At 41.4% G+C, this 26,381-nt stretch overlaps 1 protein-coding gene and 1 long non-coding RNA gene across 2 annotated transcripts in view; one reads left to right on the top strand and one right to left on the bottom strand.

Annotated features, from left to right (window-relative positions):
- plxna4 (plexin A4) overlaps positions 1 to 26,381 on the bottom strand; it is a 658,913-nt gene that overhangs the window by 235,917 nt on the left and 396,615 nt on the right. The window contains exon 5 of the mRNA XM_034163939.1: positions 1,063 to 1,163. Within this exon, the coding sequence (XP_034019830.1) occupies positions 1,063 to 1,163 (101 nt within the window). The remainder of the gene's footprint in view (positions 1 to 1,062; positions 1,164 to 26,381) is intronic.
- LOC117504477 overlaps positions 1 to 26,381 on the top strand; it is a 757,689-nt gene that overhangs the window by 704,039 nt on the left and 27,269 nt on the right. The gene's annotated exons all lie outside the window — the stretch shown is intronic.

The following is a 26,381-nucleotide window of genomic DNA, read 5'->3' as shown; positions in this document are numbered from 1 at the left end:
GCTGTGAGTGCCAGAGTCTGTGCTCTCACCAGGCTCTGTTTCAGGGCTGTCAAATAACCCCAGTGGTTTAAGTTTGGTAATGGATCTAAGGGGGGTGCTGGCACATGGCCCGGGCCCCGGGAAAGTGATTCAATACAGCGCCTGGCCCGGCTAGAGGAGATATGAAAAACTGAAAGGGCTGCAAGGAATGTTTTGCTGGTCATGGTCCCAGCCAGGCTGATGGAGGTAGGTTAGACTACAAACCAAAACACTGGCCTTCCATCTGACTGGAAAATACACAATGTGGGAGGCTGATGAATGAATGAGTAAAAAATTACATAATGCTAAAATACACTCAACATATGAGCATAACAATAGGAAACAATGTGACCTTTTGACCTCTAAAATAGGTCAAGGTTAGCCATCTTTGAACATGTCCCAAGGTCTGTGGCCCAAGAATTTTCTCTATTAATTTGAAGACCCTGGCCATAATGGCAATGGACTTATGCTGAGCACAGACAGTCGGACTGGCGGACGCAAGGCCTTCGTAATACTCATGCCATTTTTGGCCTGGGGTAAACATAACTACAGTATTTACTCTATTTCATGTTATGTAGATCTATAGGCTCCCAGCCCAAAGGTGGGACCTGCAATTTGCTGAAAATACACCTTAAATAAGGAGAATAAAGTGGAAGTTGCTATGAAGAGTTATGCCTCATTGTGTTGCTGCAGGTCGATAAATTCAATGTGTAAAGCAACTGGGCAGTTTCTACCGTAAGGGGCTTAAAATCAGAGCAAATTTTTAAAGGTGAGGTTAAAACATTTACACAAATTTTGCTGTCATTGTAATTCCCTTCCCATAGAATTGCCCAGTTGCTGATAACTTTTTTACAAATGGTGCATCGTTTGTAAATAACAGTGCTTAGGTGATGTTGGCGCATCTTCTTAAAAAACCAACTGAAACATCATTGCGTAACATTCCATCAGTTGGTGGTCAGCAGGGGAAGTGTCCTGTGTGTCTAAACGGCGGGTAAGCAAGGCGGCCCCACTGGGGAAATAGTGATCTGTATGTGTAGTACTTACATGTTGTGCAGCACACACCAGCCACAGTGGGGATCTCCTGAACCAAGGCACTCGCTGCAGGTTGAGTGCTGACCACAGGCTTCTACTGGTACCCTGGACAGCTGCAGACAGATAAATGCATACTGAGGGTTAAATCCAGCGGACAGTTGAAGTTTCTATTTTTGTGTGCATGCATATGGTGAGAACAGAGATATTAAATGTATAAACATGAAGAGACATCAGTCACACTGTTGTTCTTCCACAGTTCCTTGCCTTACATGATATGTGAGCCACATATGTGGTTTGGTGACTATGAAACCACCCGGCACCACATTCATATTCATGTGGAATTCATGGCGAGTATTTGGGATATTCCGAGGAATTCTTGGTGAGCCATGGGGAATCTCCTGATGAGTAATGGAAAGTCTTGATAAATGCTGATGGGAGAAGATGCTAGTCGGAGTTTCATTACGAATTGTGGAAAGCTATATATTCAGAATGGTCAACAAAACCCAATAGTGAAATGAGAGTGTTTCCCAGTGAATGATGGAATGTAACTGTTGGTTTTGCCATCTCACAAGAATGTCATTCTAACGCGGCTCTTGCTATACTGGTGATTCCAACGCCATTGTGACAAAAAGGGTAAGTTCTTCTAAATTTTGCCATTTCATATTTCATCCAATATTGCCATAATTTCATTTGACAAGCTCTGCATCTGTCCCCTGTCCACACGTACCACAACAGGTATTGTAGAATGTCATGTGACTGTTTCGTACATCATGTGACCTGTAATAGCATACAAAATGCAGTTTTGCAACGTTTTTCCCCATCACCTGAAAATCCCCTTCCATGGGATAAATACTTAATTGTTTTAACATCAAGACTCTACAGTCATGTAGAACCTTGATGTTGCTGTAACAGTAACAGGATGTGGCCAAATTCACCACAACTTCAATATGGTGTGCATGTGGAGGATAAGGATGACAAAAAGAAGTACATCCTATACAGGCCTTGATGCCCATTGGTGATGGGCCCAGATTCCGTAGAGGCCTACAACTCCTTTGGCTGGACAAGGATAGGACACAGGCTACTACCCAAGCAGGGTTAGTAGCCATGTATATCTGGGTGTGCTGAGACATTGTGTAGTAAGCGATTTGTCCAAGAACAGATAAATATAGCTCAACTGGGAATTTGGATTCAGAAGAGTCACAGTATAAATCGAAGCTTTAGATGAGCTTGAGCAGTCCACATTATTAATCCTTACAGGGTACTACAAGGTCTCACAATTCAACAGAATGAAAAATACATGTAGAGGGAGTTGGAAATACTGGATAATGCTCACGCTTTGTATGTTTTACAACTGTTGCATCTGACAACCCTTGTTGCGATCGGCCCCTGTGTGGTTAATCATTTTAATATCTCCCTCTCCACGATTTTAAAGTGGTCATCACAACTTTTCCCGCTGGTCAAACGCATTTAATCAAATTAAATTACCAATGTCAACATTAATCTTGCAATAGAGCGTAATCACGTTTCTTCCAAAAACACAAATAAAGCAACTTAAAGCACATAAGTGATGATACCATGTCCTTTGTATCAGCGTGACAGCTTCCGTCTTTGGGAGTCGGGACTTGCCAACTCGGGACAGCCATTGCTCTCGTATGATATATAGCTGTGCTGATTCTAAGTGGCACTGATTGGCATGCGCCTTGAGTGGCCAAGCATAAGGGGTGAAGCTGAGGTAGATCTCAGCTGTCTCCTCCTCTTGTCACCATGGAAACACTACAATAATAGGTTTTGCTGGCACTTTTGATTAATAAGCCGTCATTGGCCGCTGACCGCTGCCACTCATGCTGCTCACCAGTGACAGCTGAGAAAAGAGACTACATCGCCTGTGTGGGACTGATATTTGATTATGATGGGGGGAAGCGTTTGCTCTCTCTCTCTCTCTCTCTCTCTCTCTCTCTCTCTCACTCTCTCTCTCTCTCTTTCTCTCCACACTCAGTAGAATTTCAGTCTCCAGAAAGGACTTTTCAATGAAGATCAGAGGAAACAGCTCAAGACTTGGCAGACTCAAGACTTGGAGCAGTGAAATGGTATGAAGGATTGGCAGTGACGGTGGCAGGGGCGGTCCTGGAGGCGGGCCGACCGGGCAGCTGCCTGGGGCGGCATCGCGGGGGGCGGCACGACCGTGCGGAAAAAAAAATGGGGTGGGGGGGTTGTCCTGATGGGGGGGGTTCGTGGTTACGTTACGGCAGAGTGGCGCCCCCACCTTCCCGTCCCATGGCGGCTTTCCTCCCACTCATTCCCGCAGCTTCACAGTGCTATAAACATCAATCAATCAATCAATCAACTTTTTTCTTACTATAGCGCCCAAATCCACAACAAACAGTTGCCCCAAGGCGCTCCATATTGCAAGGCAAGGCCATACAATAACCATGAAAACCCCAACGGTCAAAACTACCCCCTATGAGCAAGCACTTGGCCACAGTGGGAAGGAAAAACTCCCTTTTAACAGGAAGAAACCTCCAGCAGAACCAGGCTCAGGGAGGGGCAGTCTTCTGCTGAGACGGGTTGGGGCTGAGGAAAGAACCAGGAAAAAGACATGCCGAGAAGGGGGGCAGAGATCGATCACTAATGATTAAATGCAGAGTGATGCATACGGAGCAAAAAAAGAAAGAAACAGTGCATCATGGGGAACCCCCCCACAGTCTACGTCTAAGCAACATAACCAAGGGTATGGTCCAGGGTCACCGATCCAGCCCTAACTATAAGCCTTAGCGAAAAGGAAAGTTTTAAGCCTAATCTTAACAGTAGAGAGGGTATCTGTCTCCCTGATCTGAATTGGGAGCTGGTTCCACAGGAGAGGAGCCTGAAAGCTGAAGGCTCTGCCTCCCATTCTACTCTTACAAACCCTAGGAACTACAAGTAAGCCCGCAGTCTGAGAGCGAAGCGCTCTAATGGGTAATATGGTACTACGAGGTCCCTAAGATAGGATGGGACCTGATTATTCAAACCTTATAAGTAAGAAGAAGAATTTTAAATTCTATCTAGAATTAACAGGAAGCCAATGAAGAGAGGCCAACACGGGTGAGATATGCTCTCTCCTGCTAGTCCCCGTCAGTACTCTAGCTGCAGCATTCTGAACCAACTGAAGGCTTTTTAGGGAACTTTTAGGACAACCTGATAATAATGAATTACAATAGTCCAGCCTAGAGGAAATAAATGCATGAATTAGTTTTTCAGCATCACTCTGAGACCAGACCTTTCTGATTTTAGAGATATTGCGTAAATGCAAAAAGGCAGTCCTACATATTTGTTTAATATGCGCTTTGAATGACATATCCTGATCAAAATAACTCCAAGATTTCTCACAGTATTACTAGAGATCAGGGAAATGCCATCCAGAGTAACGATCTGGTTAGACACCATGCTTCTAAGATTTGTGGGGCCAAGTACAATAACTTCAGTTTTTTATCTGAGTTTAAAAGCAGGAAATTAGAGGTCATCCATGTCTTTATGTCGTAAGACAATCCTGCAGTTTAGCTAATTGGTGTGTATCCTCTGGCTTCATGGATAGATAAAGCTGGGTATCATCTGCGTAACAATGAAAATTTAAGCAATGGCGTCTAATACTGCCTAAGGGAAGCATGTATAAAGTGAATAAAATTGGTCCTAGCACAGAACCTTGTGGAACTCCATAATTAACTTTAGTCTGTGAAGAAGATTCCCCATTTACATGAACAAACTGTAATCTATTAGACAAATATGATTCAAACCACCGCAGCGCAGTGCCTTTAATACCTATGACCTATGACTAAACAGTAGCGAAGCAAAGACTGCAGTAAATGAGACGAGTCACTGGATAAATACTGGGCTTTGTCCCGCCCATCGGACGCTCAGCGTGTCTGGGGGTCTATGGGGCAGTGGGCTGGCCTCGGCCGGCCCGGACGCTCAGCTTCTGCATGATGATTGGATGATCTGTCTGGGCTGAATCCCTTTTTGATGACAGCGAAATGATGCGAATCAGCAACCTTTTGGTGTAAACATCCGTGTAGCATTTTCATTCTTTTCTGAGTTGAACCGGAGACTTTCCTAATCCTCTTAGCGACATTTTCTTTGTTAAAAACGACTAGTGACAAATCGAGCTTCTATTTCTGGTGTTTGTTTGTTTTTTTTTGTAGCTGCTTGTGTTTGGAGACTGACTTCTATCACTCTTTCTGACTTCTATCGCAGTTTCTGGTCCCTACCGAGCAGCGGGTGCTGCTGAGCTCCTCCACCGTCACAAAGCACCTCACAGGCGGACACACTTCACACTAGCCTCGCGCCAGTCCCAGCTAGCGAGCTAGCTAGGTAGCAAGCTGCACATAATGGCAGACAAATTTGAATGTTGTGGACCGGATTTTGGGCGAAGCCATTTGATAGTCTTCCTTAGGAAGAAGCCATGGCTGCTGTCATGGATTCAGCTCTCAATGGTTTGCAGGCCAAAGTTAAAGCAATAGCCCCCCAGTGCAATGTTTGTGCATTGCTATGCACACAGACTGAATCTGGTTCTGTCTCAGGGGGCTAAATGCTTATCTGAGTGCAGAATATCTTTTTGCATCACTCTCTGGGTTTTTTGCCACATTTTTTCTCAAATCCCAAAGAGGATGGTCTTTTCTATGATAACGCAGGCTGCTCAGGGCGGCTCTGTGTTGCCGTGGATGCGGTGGAGCACTGGCACTAGCACGTGCGCCCAGATTTCAATTAACGAATCATGATTCAACCAACAATGTGAGATCAAAGAGCACATTGATGTCACATCCACGTTTCAAACTATCCTGCGGGCGGAGCAACATTCAGCCAAGTTCACAAGTAATATAATGTTTGAATTTATTTCCATAAAATTTGTCATTTTCTATATAGTTATATAGGACAGGAAATTTGACGTTGACCTCTGCCTTCATCAATGGCTGAACCTAACTAAACAAATTACTCTTTCCCACCAATAGGCCTAATTCTGAACTTTAGCATTTCCCATAATCCCTTTGGTGACTCCTGCGCTTCCCAGAATGCACTGCGGTGCCAGCAGAATTCTGGCGTCTCACAGGGCATGTAAAAATGGCTACGCAAAGATGTGGACTGCGTTGATTCAGCGAGTTCACAGGCCCGTTATGCTGATGACATTTTCTACCAAGTTGAGAGGGTTATCTAGAGGGGGTGTTGTAGCACCTGTGGTGGACTTCTGCTGTGCCCTGAGGTTGGTTTACATTGCGCTCTGAACTGTAACTCTGCTGAAACTGACCTCTCGCGTGAGTCACGGATCGCGAGATGGCGCGAGATTCACAACTGCGAAACAATGAATGTACGTGCCATGTTTCATCAAAGTAGAAAGAGGCCTTCTTAAGATATCTCACTAATACTCTTACACAAGTACTACATATAGAGATGAAGGTATTCCCAAGGGAACACGCCTTTGGTAGGGTTGTTAATAACCTGAACTATATTAAGATCCTAGAGAGTCGATCTAGTCAAAGTAGCATTTTGTCATCGTACATCTCAGTCTTCTTTAGAGCCCATGTAGTAGAAACTGATATGAACTGGACTTTCTATGCTGGTGGAAGTGCTGGTAAAAGTCCGTGATAACTCATCTTTTGCTGACCTCCCTGTACCAAAATGGGCATTAATACAGCCTTCGTTTTGAAGAAAGACCAGTAGACAACATTGCCACTGATGGACACGACCATGCAGAAAACATTTTGACTCTTCCACAATACCTCTAGAAAATAATTCCATCTTATGACAGCAGTGTGTTTTACAGATTGAATTTATATTTAAGCGTGTGAAAAGTCATAATTAATCCATCCAATGTAGGGCATCTCGAAATGAAACACGAGATGAGAACAGCGATGCCTGGCGGGTATCTCTAAAGCACAGAGTGGTATCGACAGCGGTTCTATCTCCATCAACAGCATCTCTCCGCCTGACAGTCTCTCTGTCTCTCTCCATCTCTGTCTCTTACATATAAAACACACAGTTATGTTACAAATTCATACACACTTGCTGTTAAAGCCAAACAGCAGCAGCACCTTGTGCCGCGAAACCTAATGAACTGCAATAAAGTGAGATGCTGACACGTCGTCTGAAGGAAGACATTCCCACAAAACCTGCACTTCAGCATTTTCTCTCTCTATATATATACACACACATCAGTGTCCCTCTGCCTTTTCCGACTGTCTCTGCAAGTGCTATAAAAAGCAGCGACTGGCTCAGGCAGACGCGTGCACGCACACATACTGACACGCTTCTGAATGGATGCACAGCGAGCGTATCTGCTCGTCAAAGTCAGGAGAAATCACACACGCTATTACAGATTAGAAACAATGCCAGCGCATCTTTGTGTGTTAAGTGCACGTGCTTCGGGGAAAGAAAATAAATCAGCTGCTGTGTTTTGCCCTCCCTGTTGTGTCGAGGTGGATCTGCATGAGGCAGATAAAGAGAACGAGCTGGAGATGGAATCAGCAACTATGATCAAGCTCAACGCTGAGCAAGATCGTGTCTAACCTGCAGGTTCTTCACGAAAAGTCCATCACTGCCTCAACCCAGGAGGAAAAACACAACCTGTATGTCAGTGAAGTAAAGGACTATTGTGCTAAATTTCTGCCAAAGACCAAAAAAGAAAGTGCATTTGTCATATGTGGAAACATTTTGAGGAACGACGACTTTCTTCACCAGATCCAACCACTCCCACTTTGACATTTGTGCTGTTTGTTACTGTCCTACGTCCCAGTCTGTCTGGTATTTATACTGCAAACTGTTTTTCTTTTTTACTTTCACTTTTGATACTCTGTGTGCTTCTTACCCTGTGTGCTGCCATACAGTGCTACTGGAATCTCAATTTCCCTGAGGGAGTCTTCCCAAGCGATTAATAAAGTTCAACCTAATCTTATCTAATTTAATCTAATCTATCACATTTACATCCAGTTTTCTTTAGATGAGTCTGGGGATGGATACATGAACATCTCCAAGTCACGGATTATGTCTTGGACTTCATTTACCTCCAGTATTAAGAAATACGAACAGGGTGGAACTGTGTGGTACATCTATACAAAGCTGGCAGTTCCCCAAAAAATTGTGCAAGAAGGTGACTATTGAGGAAAGCCACCAAGATTACAACACGACCATGACGATGTTGTGGGCTTCCTTGCCTGCGATTGTTAAAACTATCAAATCTAGGCTTGCATCTCCGATCTGCCTTCTGGCAAACTGTAGCTGAACTTTCAGTTGTTCTTCTTAAGAAAATCCTTCTCGATACATTTCAAGATGAAGCTGGATAACTGGTGACGTAAAATGCAAAAATGTGCACAATGTGCAATTTCTCTAATCGCAGGCACAGAAGCCGATGACGTCTTTGGGGTTGTCTGGGTGTCTTGGTGGCTTTCCTCACTCTTCTCCTTCTTGCACAGTCACTCAGTTTTGAGAAATATCTACTCCACAGATTTACCACAAAGTGTCATACTGTTAGCATTTTGTAATAACTGAGGCAATGAAGTCAAAGACATAATCCGTGTTTGGAAATGTTAATGTATCCATCCCCTGACATGTCAGAAAAAGACTGGATGTGAAAGTGATGGTTTATTTGTGTTATAATAAAGGGTGCATTTACTTATGCACACCATCATTTTAGCGTTTATATTTTTATTTCTTTTAATTCATGGTGTAGAGATTTTTTTCACTGTGAGTTTAAAGGGCAGAATTTTACACATTTTAACATAAAAAGTCTAAATTTTTTTTTTTTTTTTTTTTTTTTTGCTGGAGTAAAAAATTCAAACGTAAAAAGCTGAAGTACACAAACTTTTTCACATCACTGTCAGTATACAAGTAAATATACCTACGTCTGTAATGATGTTTTTGACTATGTATGACTTCTGTCCATCACAATAACTGCGCTGATCAATACATGCTTTAGATCATCCATCTAGGCTTCTTGGTCGTTGATTAGATTTTGATTTTGGTTTGATCAAAAAGTCAAAAGTCCGAAAAACACTATTTTTTGTATATCTTAACAACCAAGAAGCCTGGATGGATCAAACCAGGTGGGAATGTTACTTGGATAGATATCTAGAGGTGATCAGATTTTGGAGTAGTTTGGTTAAAGGTCAAGATCAATGAAAATGTGGTCCGAAAAACACTTAAAAAAAAAAATCTCAACAACCAAGAAGCCCAGATGGAAGATCTAAAGCATATATTGATCAGCAAATATTTGTGATTGATTGGTTTGACTGACTTCATAATGAAGTCACATGATGAACTCATACATAATAAAAACACAATACAGACAAGCTGTATATTTACTTGTACTTTTATATTGCTCCAAAACTCTGCTGCTGTTCATTATGATTATTTGTTCTGTTTTTGTCCACGCAATTGTAAAATTTTGATTTGGTTTTGTGTACCTGTTCAAACAAATTAAACAGACACTAACACGCGAACAAATCTCTGACTTGGACTTTTTAATCACTTAAAAAAATTGTTCTTCGACATTTGTTTAATCTCAAACGTTATGTCACTATTGATTTTAGTACCATGACAACATACAAATTGTGAGACATGTTAGAGCAACATTAATAAAACAAAGGTGCCTGTGCCTATTTTTTTGTCACTTTGTATCCGGGCCCCTCAGGTCGTCGTGTGATGATCCCCCGCCGCAATCTCGCTGTGCAGGTGTGCGTGTCTGTGTAATCTGTGTCGCCATGCCACCGCATCGAGTGGTTTGTCACCTTGTGATCTGTCATAAAAGCCAAGCACCCAAACAGAACTGCGGCAAACAATGGCAGCGTACCACAACGCTTTATAATTTAACACTTCATCTGCAGTAGATGTATACACACACACACACACACACACACACACACACACACACACACCAAGATTTTGACTTTGCAGAATGGAAGGGACCTTCCGATGCCTATCGAGGCCCCAGATGCCTGCGTGCATGGAAATGGTTTTCTCAGCAGATAAAACGCGCGTGCGTGTCGCGCCCAGACCGCATTCAGCGCTCAGAAAAGGAAATGGGTGCCAACGTGAGTCCTCTGTTCCAGAGCTCGCACCCTGATATCATTCATTCTGTCTGTCTGTCTCTGTCACTCAGAAGCTCTGAGGTGTGTAAGATCACACATTCATCATCTCTCCAGAGCCTCGGCGTTCTGTCTGGTGCACGCACGCTCACGCTACAGACACTTTTGTGCCCGTTTTATCAAAAAAAAAAAAAAAAAAAAAAATGGCAGGATTTGGTGGCTTAACGACCCAGTGCGCCCCTTCTTTCTCGTTCATCTTGATATCACATTCATTTCATGCTATCTTCTTCACGGGTTTTGCAGCCAGTGTCTCTTCACTGCAGCTGAACTCTCACATCAGCGGGGATAAATACAAAGAACGGGGTGCGTGTCATTTATAATTCCCTCCTGTTTTAGGTGAGTCAATGACAGCCATTATGCACCGCGCTCTCTCACAATAGGCAGAGATGGAAGCTGCTGAGGATAATCGCACTCTTACAGAAAAGCAGAGAACGCAGGCGTACTTCATGCCTTAATGTGTGTGCGGAGAGACGAATAAAGACAAGTGTGATTATTTACTTTGGTGGCACAGAGGTGTGACTTTATATATATATTTACTGCATACAAGCGGTGGTGGCATTGGCAGCCGCCACACTTCGGAAATGAACGAAACAAGCATTTAAGATCCACGCAACGTCAACCGCACCTGCTCCTAATTTAAATGAATTTACTCCATTTTGGAATAAGGCAGGAACATAACAAAATGTGGAAAACGTGAAGCGCTGTGAATACTTTCTGGATGCACTGCATCTCAGCAGAGGCATACGTGTCTCTGAATCGTCGGCCTTTGAGATCAGAAGACTTCTGGACAGAGTTTATGGAGCCATGAGGTTGCTGGACAGAGGTGTTTGGTGAGGCTGATATCTGGAAGCAAACAAAGGTCCAGAGCCCAGATCCACGGAGCAGCCTAAGGCTATAAATAGCTCCCTAGTGACGCTATTCACAGAAAAATACGAGGATTCCTAGCATTTCTTAGAATTTTCTCTTGGTAAGATGAAAGTTGCCCGCAAAGCACCTTAGGCCTTGAGAGAACTCCTAAGACGCCAAGCTGGTAAGAGTAGGGAGGAGGACTTTTAAAAAGCCTACGAGTGCTTTAAGCAGAGAAAATGGCAGAAAAGACAGAGAGGAAGCAGAGCTATTTTCCATATGTAGGATGACAGTGCGTCAGTAACACGCTACCAGCTTGATACATGTAATTACGAGGTCTGTCCGTAAAGTATAGGTCCTTTTTATTTTTTTCAAAAACTATATGGATTTCATTCATATGTTTTTATGTCAGACATGCTTGAACCCTCGTGCGCATGCATGAGTTTTTCCATGCCTGTCAGTGACGTCATTCGCCTGTGAGCACTCCTTGTGGGAGGAGTCATCCAGCCCCTCGTCGGAATTCCTTTGTCTGAGAAGTTGCTGAGAGACTGGTGCTTTGTTTGATCAAAATTTTTTCTAAACCTGTGAGACACATCGAAGTGGACATGGTTCGAAAAATTAAGCTGGTTTTCAGTGAAAATTTTAACAGCTGATGAGAGATTTTGAGGTGATTCTGTCGCTTTAAGGACTTTTCACGGTGCGAGACGTCGCGCAGCGCTCTCAGGCGGCGTCATCAGCCTGTTTCAAGCTTAAAACCTCCACATTTCAGGCTCTGTTGATCCAGGACGTCGTGAGAGAACAGAGAAGTTTCAGAAGAAGTCGGTTTCAGCATTTTATCCGGATATTCCACTGTTAAAGGAGATTTTTTTAATGAAAGACGTGCGGGCGCATTGCAGCATCGGCTCGCAGCCGCTGCGACGCTCCGTCACAGGAAAAACACCTCTGCTGGAAGCCTTAAGGACAAGTTGGAACATCTCCAGCTGATAAACAATTTCTCATATACTCACTCCACTGAAAGCCATCAAAAGCCAACTGGATTTTAACAAATGGTTATCAACACGGAGGTGTTTTTCCTGTGCCGCCGCGCCACGTCGGCTGCGTCCCGACGCGCGGACCCATCCGCACGTCTTTCATTAAAAAAATCTCCTTTAACAGTGGAATATCCAGATAAAATGCTGAAACCGACTTCTTCTGAAACATCGCTGTTCTCTCACGACGTCCTGGATCAATAGAGCCTGAAATGTGGAGGTTTTCAGCTTGAAACAGGCTGATGACGCTGCCTGAGAGCGCTGCACGACGTCTCGCACCGTGAAAAGTCCTTAAAGCGACAGAATCACCCCAAAATCTCTCATCAGCTGTTAAAATTTTCACTGAAAACCAGCTTAATTTTTCGAACCATGTCCACTTCGATGTGTCTCACAGGTTTAGAAAAAATTTTGATCAAACAAAGTGCCAGTCTTTCAGCAACTTCTCAGACAAAGGAATTCCGACGAGGGGCTGGACGACTCCTCCCACAAGGAGTGCTCACAGGCGAATGACGTCACCGACAGGCGTGGAAAAACGCACGCATGCACACGAGGGTTCAAGCATGTCTGACGTAAAAACATATGAATGAAATCCATATAGTTTTTGAAAAAAATAAAAGGACCTATACTTTACGGACAGCCCTCATATGTTAATTTACTGTTTTAATGTATTTAGAAATTGTTTAGGTTTTTGTTGTCATACACACACTGTTAATATTACCATTATTTTATTATTATATCAGTATTATGATATTGTTATTTTCTTTTACAATTTTTTTCTATTTTGTCATTTTAAACGGACAACAATGTCATGCACATATTTTAACATATTTACAATTATAGTATGTACTCACAATGAACGTACTAGATAAACTCATGCATGCACGCTTTTAATATATAAATATTCGGCATGTGAATGAGGTATGTTCAAACATTTTCAAGCTGTGTAACAATTTATTTAATTTTGCTGTTTCATCATCATAACATTAAGTTATCCTCACGACTACACATTTTAACACAGTTTAGGTTGCTCTTCATTCATGACTAGCAGGGCGGAGCGCATTTGTTTTTCTTTTATTTCTCCTCCCCTTTGGGTGACTACCAATCACAGCTCTAAGAGGACTGCGTCATACCTAGCAATGTCAACCCCGCCTCCACACAAAGACATGGACGCTAACCAGTGACCTAACGTGAAGCCTGGATGTCTTTGGTAGTAGGTCTCTTGGAGGATCCTTGGGTACTGCCGGGATGACTTTGTGCCAAATGGTTACATAGGGAGACTTGGATGTAGAGCATCACTTGCATTGGGAGTGAATGTCAGGACCAACATTTTGACCTGGGCACGATCAGGAGTGAAGGTTCCTCAGCACTCAGAGCTGCTCCACAGCTGGAGATGGCAAAGAGGATGCTGATGTTTCACCTGGCTACAGCAGACAGATGGCTACTCTCAAGGGGTGGGGATGGACCAGTTTTCTGCCTGGGCACTTCCAGACTTGACTCACTCACTGTTTTGAGGATTAGTTTAGGGCTAGCAGCCGGCGATCACCTTAGTAATCTCTGTTTTTCTGTTGATTTACCGCTGATGAATTATACCTTAGGTGTAGTTTTTTCCGGCCGACTGATTCTGCTCTTTTTCTCTCAGTCTGAGGTACGAATGACGGACGGATCCGAACTGAAGGGCCCGGACAGACTGTGAGGTGGATGACCTGAGGTGGGTGCTGCATGCTGCATTCTTCATGTGAAAGTGACCCTGTTATGGGGACAGACCCACTGACCACGTGGACCACCCATGCCTGTGGTGCTGACGGCTGTGTGGACTTCTTGTCTTCTTTATATTATTATGTTGTTTGATTTTCTGTTTCTTCAGCTTTGTAAAACTTTGGGAAACCTTGTAATTGTTAAAATGGCCTAAGCAGAGGGTCACCCCTTTGAGTCTGGTCTGCTTGAGGTTTCTTCCTCAAAATCATCAGAGGAAGTTTTTCCTTACCACTGTCACCTGTGTGCTTGCTCTAGGGGTTGGTAAGGATAGACCTTACTCGTGTGAAGCCCCTTCAGGCAACTTTGGTGTGATGTGGCCCTATATAAATGAAACAAATTGAATTGTTTTCCATAGTACACATCTAGGCTTTGGCTAAGACTAGATATGTACACACAGTGATGTCACAGTGACAGAAACCAGTTCTTGGTTTTAGTATCTTTACAAGTCCAGTCATGAAGTGTTACTTCCCTCTCTCACACTTTCTGTTCTCTTTACATACCGCCACAGGCTTTTTGATTCAACCTGCAGTGGGAAAGTAATCATTCATTAAATCTGCAGAGACTTTTATTATCATCTAATTCCTTTGCCTCATCTGTACTCCTCTCTTCATCCTGCTCTTTTCCTGGCGTATCCACGTGTAATTAAGTGGGGATTGCACCTGCAGCCAAACTCCACCACTCCAAATGAAAAGAAAGAGGGAAAATTAAAGTGATAGTCCAATGCTGCGTTCCAGACTTTAGGGCACAGTGAACTTGTCTTGTGTTTTTTTTTCTTCTCACCACGGGCTAACGTTGTCTTTTCCTCTTTCCCTGGTGTGAGCTGCTTCATTAGTTTGGCACAAAGCTGGTAGAAAATCTGTATTATCGCCCAAGAAGCAAAGATTAATATGACTAGGTTAAATAGATGTAAGCAAGTGTTTGTCGGTCACGTTTCATAAAACTTTGCAAGAACAATGTAGCATTTAGACAATCTACATATTTCTACAAATTATAGCCTTAATTACTGTAAATATCACTGCGTTATGCTGATGAGTGCAAGTTTGTAAACCGCAATCGTTAAACATGATGAAGTGAAATTCTTCAATATACGAGGGCTGTCAATAAAGTATAGGTCCTTTTTATTTTTTTCAAAAACTACATGGATTTCATTCATATGTTTTTACGTCAGACATGCTTGAACCCTCGTGCGCATGCGTGAGTTTTTCCACACCTGTCGGTGACGTCATTCGCCTGTGAGCACTCCTTGTGGGAGGAGTCGTCCAGCCCCTCGTCGGATTTCCTTTGTCTGAGAAATTGCTGAGAGACTGGCGCTTTGTTTGATCAAAATTTTTTCTAAACCTGTGTGACACATCGAAGTGGACACGGTTCGAAAAATTAAGCTGGTTTTCCGTGAAAATTTTAATGGCTGATGAGAGATTTTGAGGTAGGACTTCCCACGGTGCGAGACGTCGCGCAGCGCTCTAAGGCGCCGTCGTCAGCCTGTTTCAAGCTGAAAACCTCCACATTTCAGGCTCTATTGATCCAGGACGTCGTGAGAGAACAGAGAAGTTTCAGAAGAAGTCGGTTTCAGCATTTTATCTGGATATTCCACAGTTAAAGGAGATTTTTTTAATGAAAGACGTGCGGGCGGATTGCAGCGTCGGCTCGCAGCCGCCGCGACGCTCCGTCACAGGAATATTATACGCGGGTCTGCGCGTCGGGACGCAGCTGCCGCGGTGCGGCGGCACAGGAAAAACACCTCCGTGTTGATAACCATTTGTAAAATCCAGGCGGCTTTTGATGGCTTTCAGTGGAGTGAGTATATGAGAAATTGTTATCAGCTGGACATGTTCCAACTTGTCCTTAAGGCTTCTAACGGAGGTGTTTTTCCTGTGGCGGAGCGTCGCAGCGGCTGCGAGCCGACGCTGCAATCCGTCCGCACGTCTTGCATTAAAAAAAATCTCCTTTAACAGTGGAATATCCGGATAAAATGCTGAAACCGACTTCTTCTGAAACTTCTCTGTTCTCTCACGACATCCTGGATCAATAGAGCCTGAAATGTGGAGGTTTTCAGCTTGAAACAGGCTGACGACGGCGCCTGAGAGCGCTGCACGACGTCTCGCTCCGTGGGAAGTCCTTAAAGCGACAGTATCACCTCAAAATCTCTCATCAGCCGTTAAAATTTTCACGGAAAATCAGCTTAATTTTTCGAACCGTGTCCACTTCGATGTGTCTCACAGGTTTAGAAAAAATTTTGATCAAACAAAGCGCCAGTCTCTCAGCAACTTCTCAGACAAAGGAATTCCGACGAGGGGCTGGACGACTCCTCCCACAAGGAGTGCTCACAGGCGAATGACATCACCAACAGGCGTGGAAAAACTCACGCATGCGCACGAGGGTTCAAGCATGTCTGACGTAAAAACATATGAATGAAATCCATATATTTTTTGAAAAAAATAAAAAGGACCTATACTTTATTGACAGACCTCGTATATCAGTGGCAAAAGGGATGAATTATAATCATGACTTGTGCCTATCAAAACAACAGTTAGCAATCCTCATATGCAAACAGCCATAGAAACAGACAAGAAATCAAAATGCCAATTGCTGTACTTTTTCAAATACAATAGCATTTTTATTTTTCTCTTGGGAACACATCTAAAAAAAATATGGGGTCGTTTGATATTCAGGGTCAAGACTTTTACATGTTAATACATCCTCAACAGTAGGTGGCACTAAATAAAGTGCAAACGACTGTACCTCACAGGACTGAAGCAACCTTCCCTCCCTTGTAGGGCTATTCCACAGGGTGCTGTTCTATTATGATTGTCCACGATCCAGAAAGGGCTAAAATGGGATAAAATAGCTTGACGTGGCTCACCTCTTAACAAGCTGGCTTATAAAGTCCATACCTGGCAACTGCCAAAAAAATGAAAGAAAAGGGCTTGAGTTGTTCAACTCTGAACAAAAACCACAACAAATGCTGCTTTGGCTTCAAATTTTTCACACCAATGAAGCGTGAACACACTAGGTTCAAGCTGTAGTCACTATGAATACCCCGTTTTAATAAGTTCAAACATGATTGGGACTGTTAAGATGACAAATACCCGGAAGCTACCACGTACTATCAACAGTCTTAAGAATCGGTTGAAAATTTTGAACAGTTCAAAAATTGGATCCCAATTTCAAATCTGGTGTGGATGATGGCCGTAAGTACTACATATACCAAGTTTGTGCAAGAATGGATCAAGAACGGCGTTTGGGGAACAGAACCCATAACTTTCTACGATGACTCTAAATGTTGCCGTGAGTGTTTTGTTTATCTTAATGACATACGCATTGTAATTTTGTCTAAAAGCTGTTTAATGCTGTCATAGAAACAAAACCCAAGCACAGCTCATGGATGTCATTTTTACCCAAGGCCATCAAATATGGCCATCGGGTATTGCGAAAACTTTGCATCCATTCATCCATCTGTCCGTTCGTCCATCTGTCTGTGCTCAGCATAGGTTCAGTCCAGACTCTTAAAATCCACAAGTAACATACTTGGGACACAGACCTTGGATAAGTTCAAAGATAGCTAACTTTGACCTATTTTAAGAGGTATGTTAAGAGGTTAAAATGTCACATTCTGTTTCACTCTGTACCTTTTTTTTTTAAGGGTGAGGGTTACAGCCAATCACAATAGACTGGCACTGTGATGTCATTGGCTGGTCTCGCTAGTGTAAATATAATGTCATTGTCATATATTATGTAAACGCTAAGGAGAAATAAACACTTCTAAAAATGAAAACACTGTTTTTTGAAACTGATAGCACCTCTGCAATGATTTACAACACATTTCACGGACGTTAGTGTGGTGACATCACAGGCTGGTGTAGCTAGCTGCAAACTTTTATTTGTGTGTAAATATAACCTCTTTGTCACATATTATGTAAAAGATAGTGAGAAATAAACACTTTTAAAATTGAAAACACTGTTTTTGTAACCTGGTAACACCTCTGAAGTCATTTAAATGACATTTTGCAGACAGACGTGTGCACGCTAACTTCTGCTAACTCAATGTTAACTTCCACTTTTGTCAAAAGCTCATGTATGCGCACATGCACACCCAGATGTCGTTAAATGTAAATACTGTTTATGATGGATTGATTAATAGAGGGACATTTTGAACATGTACAAACTGTACGTAAGACAATAGGATCTTAAGAATTACTGTAAATAACAATAAATGTATAATTAATTACACATACTTTGCACTGGGATACCAATTAACTGCAAATTATAAAGAAGAAAATGCTCATATGGCCAAGGGTATTTTAGCATTGTGTTATATTTATTTTTGGGAACATCTTGATTGCATTTTTTGGATCATCTAAGGAACCCAAAAAAGTTGGTTTGGAAATAGGTGTATAATTTGGCAACAAGCCTGTGTGGATGTCTTTAGAAAATGTTTTTATTCAGAGCCATTTTAAAGCTAATGGGAACATTTTCAACAGTGAATAATAACATTATAATATTCAGCACAACTGACCTTAATGTTAACTAGAAATTCTTTCACAGCTGTTGCTAACCATGGATCAAGAAGACAAGATGTACATTTAGCACTCACCACAATTGTAGATTATATGAAGAGATAATGTTAAAATAAAGATGTGGACTTCAGTGAATGACCTGAATTGAAACTAGTAAAGGAATTTCTTTCATGACTAGGGAAGACTGAGTTATGTAGCTCCAATATCCTATATTTTTGCAAAACAAAGAAACAAATATAAAAACTGACTTTCATTTTTGTTTTTAATCCATGAATTTATCAGATGATAAACTCAATAAAGGTGGCTCTGGCAAGGACTGTGATTTTTGTTATCAACTAGTTAAAAATTGTAGGCTGTTCTGGTAGCTGATAGAGCATATTTATATGAGCCATGCACTCAGGCCATCTGTGATAATCCACCTTCAGCCCCAGTTGTAAAACAAGGAGTATGGACAACCCGGTTAAGTTACAGTACTTTATGATTGGCAGATGAGGATATGTTTTCTGACACATCCGTGCCAGAATATTATAAATAAATTGAAATGACAGAGCAAAAACTGTGGAATGCAATTTCTGTGAACTCTGTTGGAACATTTAAGGAGAAGCTCAAGACCTATTTGTACAGGTTTGCTTTTAACGAGTTTTATGTTACTGCTGTTTTTAGTTTCTGTTTCTATTTCTGTGTTTCACAAATTACTGTCAAGCACTTTGTGATTTTATCCTGAAATACAAATAAACTACTTATGAAACTGAGAAAAAAAACATTATGGTTGTAACAGGATTTTTTTCTCAATATATCACAAATTGTAAGTAAATACTGTAGTTTCTCAATACTATAACGTTACTGCAATCATGAAAACAGTTGAACTTAAATATATACATCCAAGGTTTTACCGATGAAACAACACCCCATATTTCCTTTGCATTATCTCTCAAACTCAGGCTTTCTCATTCACGTTACTATTCATGCATCTGGCTTTCATTCATTCATTCATTCACTCACTCTCATTCACTCTCCTTTTTTGTCCTCCAAACATCCCAGCTCTCTCCTCTCCAGATGGATGGAGGAGTGATTGACACAGGAGACACATGGAGCTAGAGACGCGTCAACAAGCGACTGCCTCGTCACAGCCGACACACCGCTTAATCCATCATCAACCAACCACTGGTATCATATCATAAACCCGGTTAACAGAGCGAGTGAGTGCCTGCGAGAGCAGTGCTGTTTTGATTTGATGTTCTCAGAGGTCAAACCACGGAGCCACCCATTGTAATTCCAATGCATGACAGACGGCTTGGACACAATCTTGTCCTTCTATTCCAAAGGTGGTTAAAGTAACTAAACAGGGTTTAATATTCAGTCATCGAGTTTGACTTTGTAGGCCGACACAGAGCAGTATTGTGTCTCAACTTTGTCATCTGCCATCTTTTAAGTCTGGTTTTCTATCTCAGCAATTAAAACTTAAACCCTGCACTAAGACGAACAATAAATGTACACAAAACTGTTTTAAAAGTAATAGATGTCAACATTAAAATACAATACTTAGTATGCCGCCTACTGTATTCTCAGAAGGGAAGCATTAAAACACATAGTCCAGGTCTCCCTTATAAAAGAGATCTCAATCTAAATGGGACTAATCTGGTTAAATAAAGGTTACATTTAAATTTAATAATAATTCTCAACAAATTTTACTAGTGTACCCAAAAATAAGTGGTGTGCTATGCAGGACACAGTTTGGAGGATATAAATATAAGATATAGTCCAAATAAATATGGCAAAAAGTTGTTCTTTTTCATAGTTACGTAATGGATTTCTTTTCCTTTTGTATAATTTTATTGATGTTTATAGATAGAGGTAGAATAATGCACACTGCTGGTGAACTGGCGATTATTTTGTGAGCAGTGTTAACACAGTTACTTTGAAAAGGTACTTTGTTAGTTACTTTTTTAGTTACTTTATACAGTTACTTCATCTGCAGCTTTGTACAGTTACATTCAGCAGCTGCCAACAACTTGTAACTAATATAACTAATAAGGTAACTAGTAATCTAACTTAGTTACTCTTAAGATTGAGTAATCAGCAAGGCAACTAATAGCTGCTTTTCTGAGTACTCAATTTTAAAAATAAAGTAACATCATTAGCAGCTGCCCACAACTTGTTGGCAGTTGCTAATGAAGTAACTGTATAATGTAAGTGTATAAAATAACTAATAAGGCAACTTTTCAAAGTAACTGTGGTAACACTGTTTGTGGGGCAATAATTGTCATGATTAATAATTCAACGTTCATTACAAACAGGCAGCGGTGTCCCCGGTGGCCATAACACCAAGGCTTTGGAAATGACAGAAACTAACAAACAATCTCATTTCAAGCTACATGTAATATCAAGCACACCTGCTCCTGATTTCCAACGAGGGAGTTTATTTATTTACTTAATTGGTGGTTTTATTTTAAACAAGTTATATTTTCATAATTTATGATTTTATTCACAATGCAAATAACAGCAAAAGTCAGTTAAAGGCTTCTGGGCAGAAATCTCCTGTTGTGTTGTTACTGCTTGTGTTGCGTTGTGCATCATGTCTGTTTTTCATTGTATAGCCTGAATTTCTAGCAGACACTGTATCAAATTAAACCCTTTCAGGTGCTGGCAGTTATATTTGCATTCTCTATGATTACAAGCATTTTCCAATTTGCAAGACTTTTTAATGTAGTTTCCCGCTGTTTAATTGATTCGAGGGTTTTTGTAATATTTGTGTTTTTATTTTATTTATTTTTTATTTTCTAGTCTTAATGTAAAAGTGTTGTGGCTCCTATTGGCTACTATAGCTTATCTTCATTATATGTTATTTCATTTGGACACTTCAAAAATGACAGAATGGATTGTTTTTGAGTTACAATGTTAAACGGAAGATATTGGCCTCATTTATCTATTTACATATCTACATATGGTGCATCTGGAAAGTATTCACAGCGCTTCACTTCCTCCACATTTTGGTATGTTACAGCTTTATTCCCCTTACAATTCCACTCACAGAACCCCATAATGACAACATGAAAAAAGTTTTTTTTTCAAATTTATTAAAAATAAAAAAAAACTAAGAAATCACATGTACATGCCCAGCCATTTTCAGATCCCTACAGAGATGTTCAATCGGATTCAGGTCTGGGCCACTCAAGGACATTCAGAGTTGTCCTGAAGCCACTCCTTTTATATCTTTGCTATGTGCTTAGGGTCACTGTCCTGCTGAAATATGAACTGTCACCCAATCCTGACTAGTCTCCCAGTTCCTGACACTGATTTCTTATTTTTTTTTTTTTTTGTTTTAATAAATTTGAAAAAATATATAAAAAACATTTTTCACATTGTCATTATGGGGTATTGTGTGTAGAATTTGGGGGAAAAAAATAATCTATTTTGGAATAAGGCTGTAACATAAGATGTGTTAAAATGAAGCACTATGAATACTTTCTGTGAATACTGTGAATATTGTTTGCATTTTACAGGTTACACATGGAGGCTTTTCCAAAGTCTAAGAAGCAGAAATCACAAATATACAGGAGAAAACAGACATAAAATCCCACGTTATTGATCTCCTGAGGGAAATTAAATGTTACGCCCGAGGAGACATAGGTAAAACTTCAAAAAGGACTTTGACTGATCCACAAGTTCACTGTAACCGTCTCGCCCCATTACGTTGGCATATTTCTGAAATGTATCAAGCAGCAACGTCTGCTACACGTTGGCTTTGTTCAGTTGCCTTGTTAGACCCCAGCAGCCTCCAGCTAAACTGGGACAGAACATAATATGCACATCTAAACATTTTCATGACTGCCAAGTGCGCACTACAGGGGTGAGGAAGCCACCCTGGAAGAGCTGTGATGAAAACTTTTCCACTGATAGTTAAAGCATCACGTTATTAAACAGTCTTTGATGAGATCCGGAGATGTGATACCTCCCCAAATTGGGTTGTCTGATTTCCCTCGAGGGTTGAAAACAGAAAAAGACGTTAGACTTTGAACAATCTCAACCCACTATGGTACACATTTTCAATAATTCACACTTACAGATCTGCATTTACTATGCTGGATATAAATAATTTAACACTGCACGGGATGGTGGGAGGGGGGTTTGCAGCACTTTCCAGCAACAGTTTAGAAGGAACATAAAGCTTTAGTTTATGCCAACGGAAAAGAAAATACTTAAGAACACCTAGTGGAAAATACCTGCTAAAGTCCAACCTGACTGCCTGAACAATCGGTGGCAGGATGAGTGAATGACCTGCCGAGGTGGTACGTGTGAACACAAGCGGGTGGACTGAATGAATAAGACAGTTTGAACAGCTATGTGCTAAAAGCTCCAGAATCCATGTCAAGTCTCAGCAGAGCCCGCTGCCAAAGAATCTACTATCAGAATCAAACCCAGGGTCCAGTACACAAAGGAAGTCCCAGTTCGGTCAGATAACTGGTGGGGTATTTTATTGTTTATAGTCAGAAAGCAGCAAGCAGGCAATCTTCAGAGTCAAGACTCTGATCGAGTCACACATAGAGGATTTCACAGAGGGATGCTGGGAGTGACCAAACAGTTCTTCCCCTGATGAATACAGTCAGATAGTATGCGTGGAAGCTACGGTGGAGATAGAAGGGCAATAAAATGAATCAGGGAAATTGGTGTCTTTTCAAATAAAATCTCTCGTACCCACCCGGGCATGTTAGCGGAGTAAGGTGGGAGCCTACGCCCACATAGCCGAGAGTGAGCAAATGTGTAGCAGGAGCAAACATGGTTTTTGCTGGAGCATGGTGTTACATATTTCAACATTTAAGCATCATCACTCTCTCTGCCTTGGTCCATTTTAACATACCGGAGAGGTACCAAACTTGTGTCTGAACTTCAGATACATGGCATGAGTGTACGCGGCTCATGGTTTAGATCTACAGATGCACAGTTCAAGACAAACACCTCATCTTAGCATCATTGTTCGACCCCCGTTTTAAGATGATACCATCACGAAATGTGTCACTCGGTCATCAAGTTTCAGTCAATGCCCCCACCCCTCGTGTCACCCCAAATTTTTGTGATACTATCACGAACTAATATCAATTTTCATGACGCCATCAAGAACTTGGCGTGAGATGGGGTTGCGTATACCAGGGCAGTGGTGGACACAGTTCCACTAATCTGTTAACCACTAATTAGCAAAGCTAAGTTTTTTGTGAGCTGATTAGCTTTTCAGCTAACTTTGAAAACCATCAGTGGATCAAGTAACTTCCGCTCAATTTAGTTCAGATACCTTTTAGACCACTAACACATACACAAAGTCATACAGCTTAGTGCCTGCCTGTTACATGTTTTGTAGCAGATAGACAGCTATGAGAGGTAGAGCTCAATCCTCTGCCAGCAGAGATGAGTTGGCTACCAGAGAGAAAGGAAGAGAGAGAGAGAAAAAAAGATAATTTATTTTCACACCATACAGACTTGCAGACTTGTATCATATAAAGTCACAGGAGTCATGCACAGCAAGAGAGTTTTGACTTATGGTTAAAATTTTAAACAAATTCCGGACAAGTTAGTGCAAATTAACATCACTTCTATCGTTTTACAAACTGAAAATATCAGCTATATGTTTTAGTTTTAAAGTAATGCACTAATTTTGAAGGTTTTAGCATTTACAGACACACGTTAAAATGCATTATGGGAAAATTTGTTTCCTGTCATCAGTGGTTGGTCTGTATAACACACGTTACTGTAACATGTGTGTTGGTTTTTAATAATAAATAAATCTGTATTTGTCAATATGTGTTTTTTTTTTCACTTGTAAAACTGATAATTCTGTTTGCTAATTGAGTCGGCACTTTTAGTGAATGTGTGGCAATTGCTATTCACACTACCAGGAACACTGCCATCTACTGCCATCCCATAATGCATTTCAGCATGTGTGTCTGTAAACGTTAAAACCTTCAAAATGAGTGCATTACGTGCACTAAACTAACTAAACTAACAAAACTAAAACATATAGCTGATATTTTCACTTTGTAAAATGACAGCGGTGACGTTAATCTCAATAACTTGTACCGAATTAGTTTGTTTAAAATGTTAACCATAAGTCAAAACTGTCTTGCTGTGCATGACTCCTGTGATATGGTGATATGTCTGTATGGTGTAAAAATGAATGATTTTTTTTCTCCTTTCTATCTTCTCTTCCCTTTCACTCTGGTCAGCAGGTCTCTTTTGCTGAGAGAAGCCTGACCTGAGACAGAAGCGCTGACTCATTGTTGTATCAGTAGCTGTACTGGAGTCAATACTAAAAGTTATTGGTTTAGCTGTAGCTTCCACTACATTTTTTTAGGGGTTTATCAGTTTAGCTTTATAGAAGTTAACTTTTCAGTTATCGAAGCTACGTTTTTGGTTAGCTGTGCCCACCACTGTACAAGGGTAAAATTTAGGAAGGTTTAAAGGTATCAAAAATTGGATACCACCAATCTGAACATGAAACAGCCCAAGGTCTTAGATGCCAACCACCCAGGCAGGCAACCAATCCATTCACATCTCTGAATAGTATCCACCTGTCTGCTGCAGCCAGGTGAAAAGTGGGTGTGTCTTTGGTCTTTCACAGCCACTGGGGTCCTCAACACTATGGCACCAAATTGCAGGATCATGCCCAGAGAAACGCGTCACACGTCCAAACTGCCATGGTGACGATCGACTGGTTGTCTGCTTGGGTGATTACCATCAATGCCCCAAGGCGAATGCGTAATGTGCAGCAGCAGTGCATGCTTCCAGACCATACGGCTCTAAAACTGGTTTTGCCATTTAAAAAACAATAAAACCTGCTGCTATTGCATGATTAGCTCTTGTAATTACCATGTAATGGTGAATACACACCTCTGCCACCACATCATTCACGCCACCCCAATGTAATCAGAGCGGATGACAGTTGAACCAGCACTAACAGCAGCAACACAGTACTGAACGATTGTACTGACACATATTAACACAGTCACTGTGTTACTCCGTCACTCAAATGCCAACTCGAACATTCAAACGCGTTGCCCGTTCTCTAATCCGACTAACCTTTTTTATATAACAGAACGTTTGTTTAAAACGTTAACAAGGTGACGTGTGAAAGTGAGATCCAACTGGAGGACGGCCAAACACTGGAATAACGACGGATTACCAATAAACTATCACCCAGACAGTGAGAAATGGCAAAATAAGTGGAGGAGTTGAGGATTTGGGATGATGTGGGCAAAGTAACACTGTGTGGTAAGCGAGGGGAAGAACCGCAATAAAGATGAAGAGAAAAGGGATGAAGAAAGAGTTAGGAGGAACACAAAAGGCTGAATCCTCATTCACTTTACAAATCCCTTCCGAAATGAATGGTGACTGTAACACAAAAAAATCTATAATATTCAAAGAAGAACAAACGGAACAAAGAGGACACAGGCACAGGATGGAGGGAAGAAAGGAACAATTGATTGCAAAGCTGGAGGAAAAATTCAATGGAGGGTGAGGAAAAACAATGACTGGGATGAGAAGAACATTTTTAAATATACAGTTTGGGTTTCTGCGTTTGTGCCAGCTGGTGTTTGGCAAACCGAATTCCCCATAGGGGTAGGTCCACAAGTATTTGGACAGTAACAAATGTTGGCATTTTCACCAAAATGGAGTTGAAAAGAAAACAACCAACATCTGCTTAAATAGACTTTTGTTTTTAATTCAAAATGTTTAAAAAAAAACAGTGTATTTACCATTAAAATTTTTTTAAAAAGACGCCATACATTATTCCACAAACTAATTTTATCCATATGTATATGGGTTATAGGTGGGAAAGCCAATAAATGGGGTTCCTTTCAGGGGCACATGAGACCAACAGGCCAGTTCTGAGCTTGGGCAGGGTCCACGGTGGCATTGCTCTTATCTTATCTAGGCATGTTTCCCAGTAGCTATAACCCTTGTTGACCTTGTGGGGGCGAGTCTGTGTGCCTGCATTCTTGTAATACATCAGGGATCCCAAGTGTGGGGCATGACTGAAGAAGTTGGCGGTTTAGCTAAGCTGGTACTACTTTGGGTACCACTGCTCTACA

This window comes from Thalassophryne amazonica, chromosome 22 (assembly GCF_902500255.1).
Source record: "Thalassophryne amazonica chromosome 22, fThaAma1.1, whole genome shotgun sequence".
Classification (NCBI taxonomy): Eukaryota; Metazoa; Chordata; class Actinopteri; order Batrachoidiformes; family Batrachoididae; genus Thalassophryne; species Thalassophryne amazonica.
The sequence above is the reverse complement of the archived record's forward strand: the minus strand, read 5'-3'. Positions and strand labels throughout refer to the sequence as shown.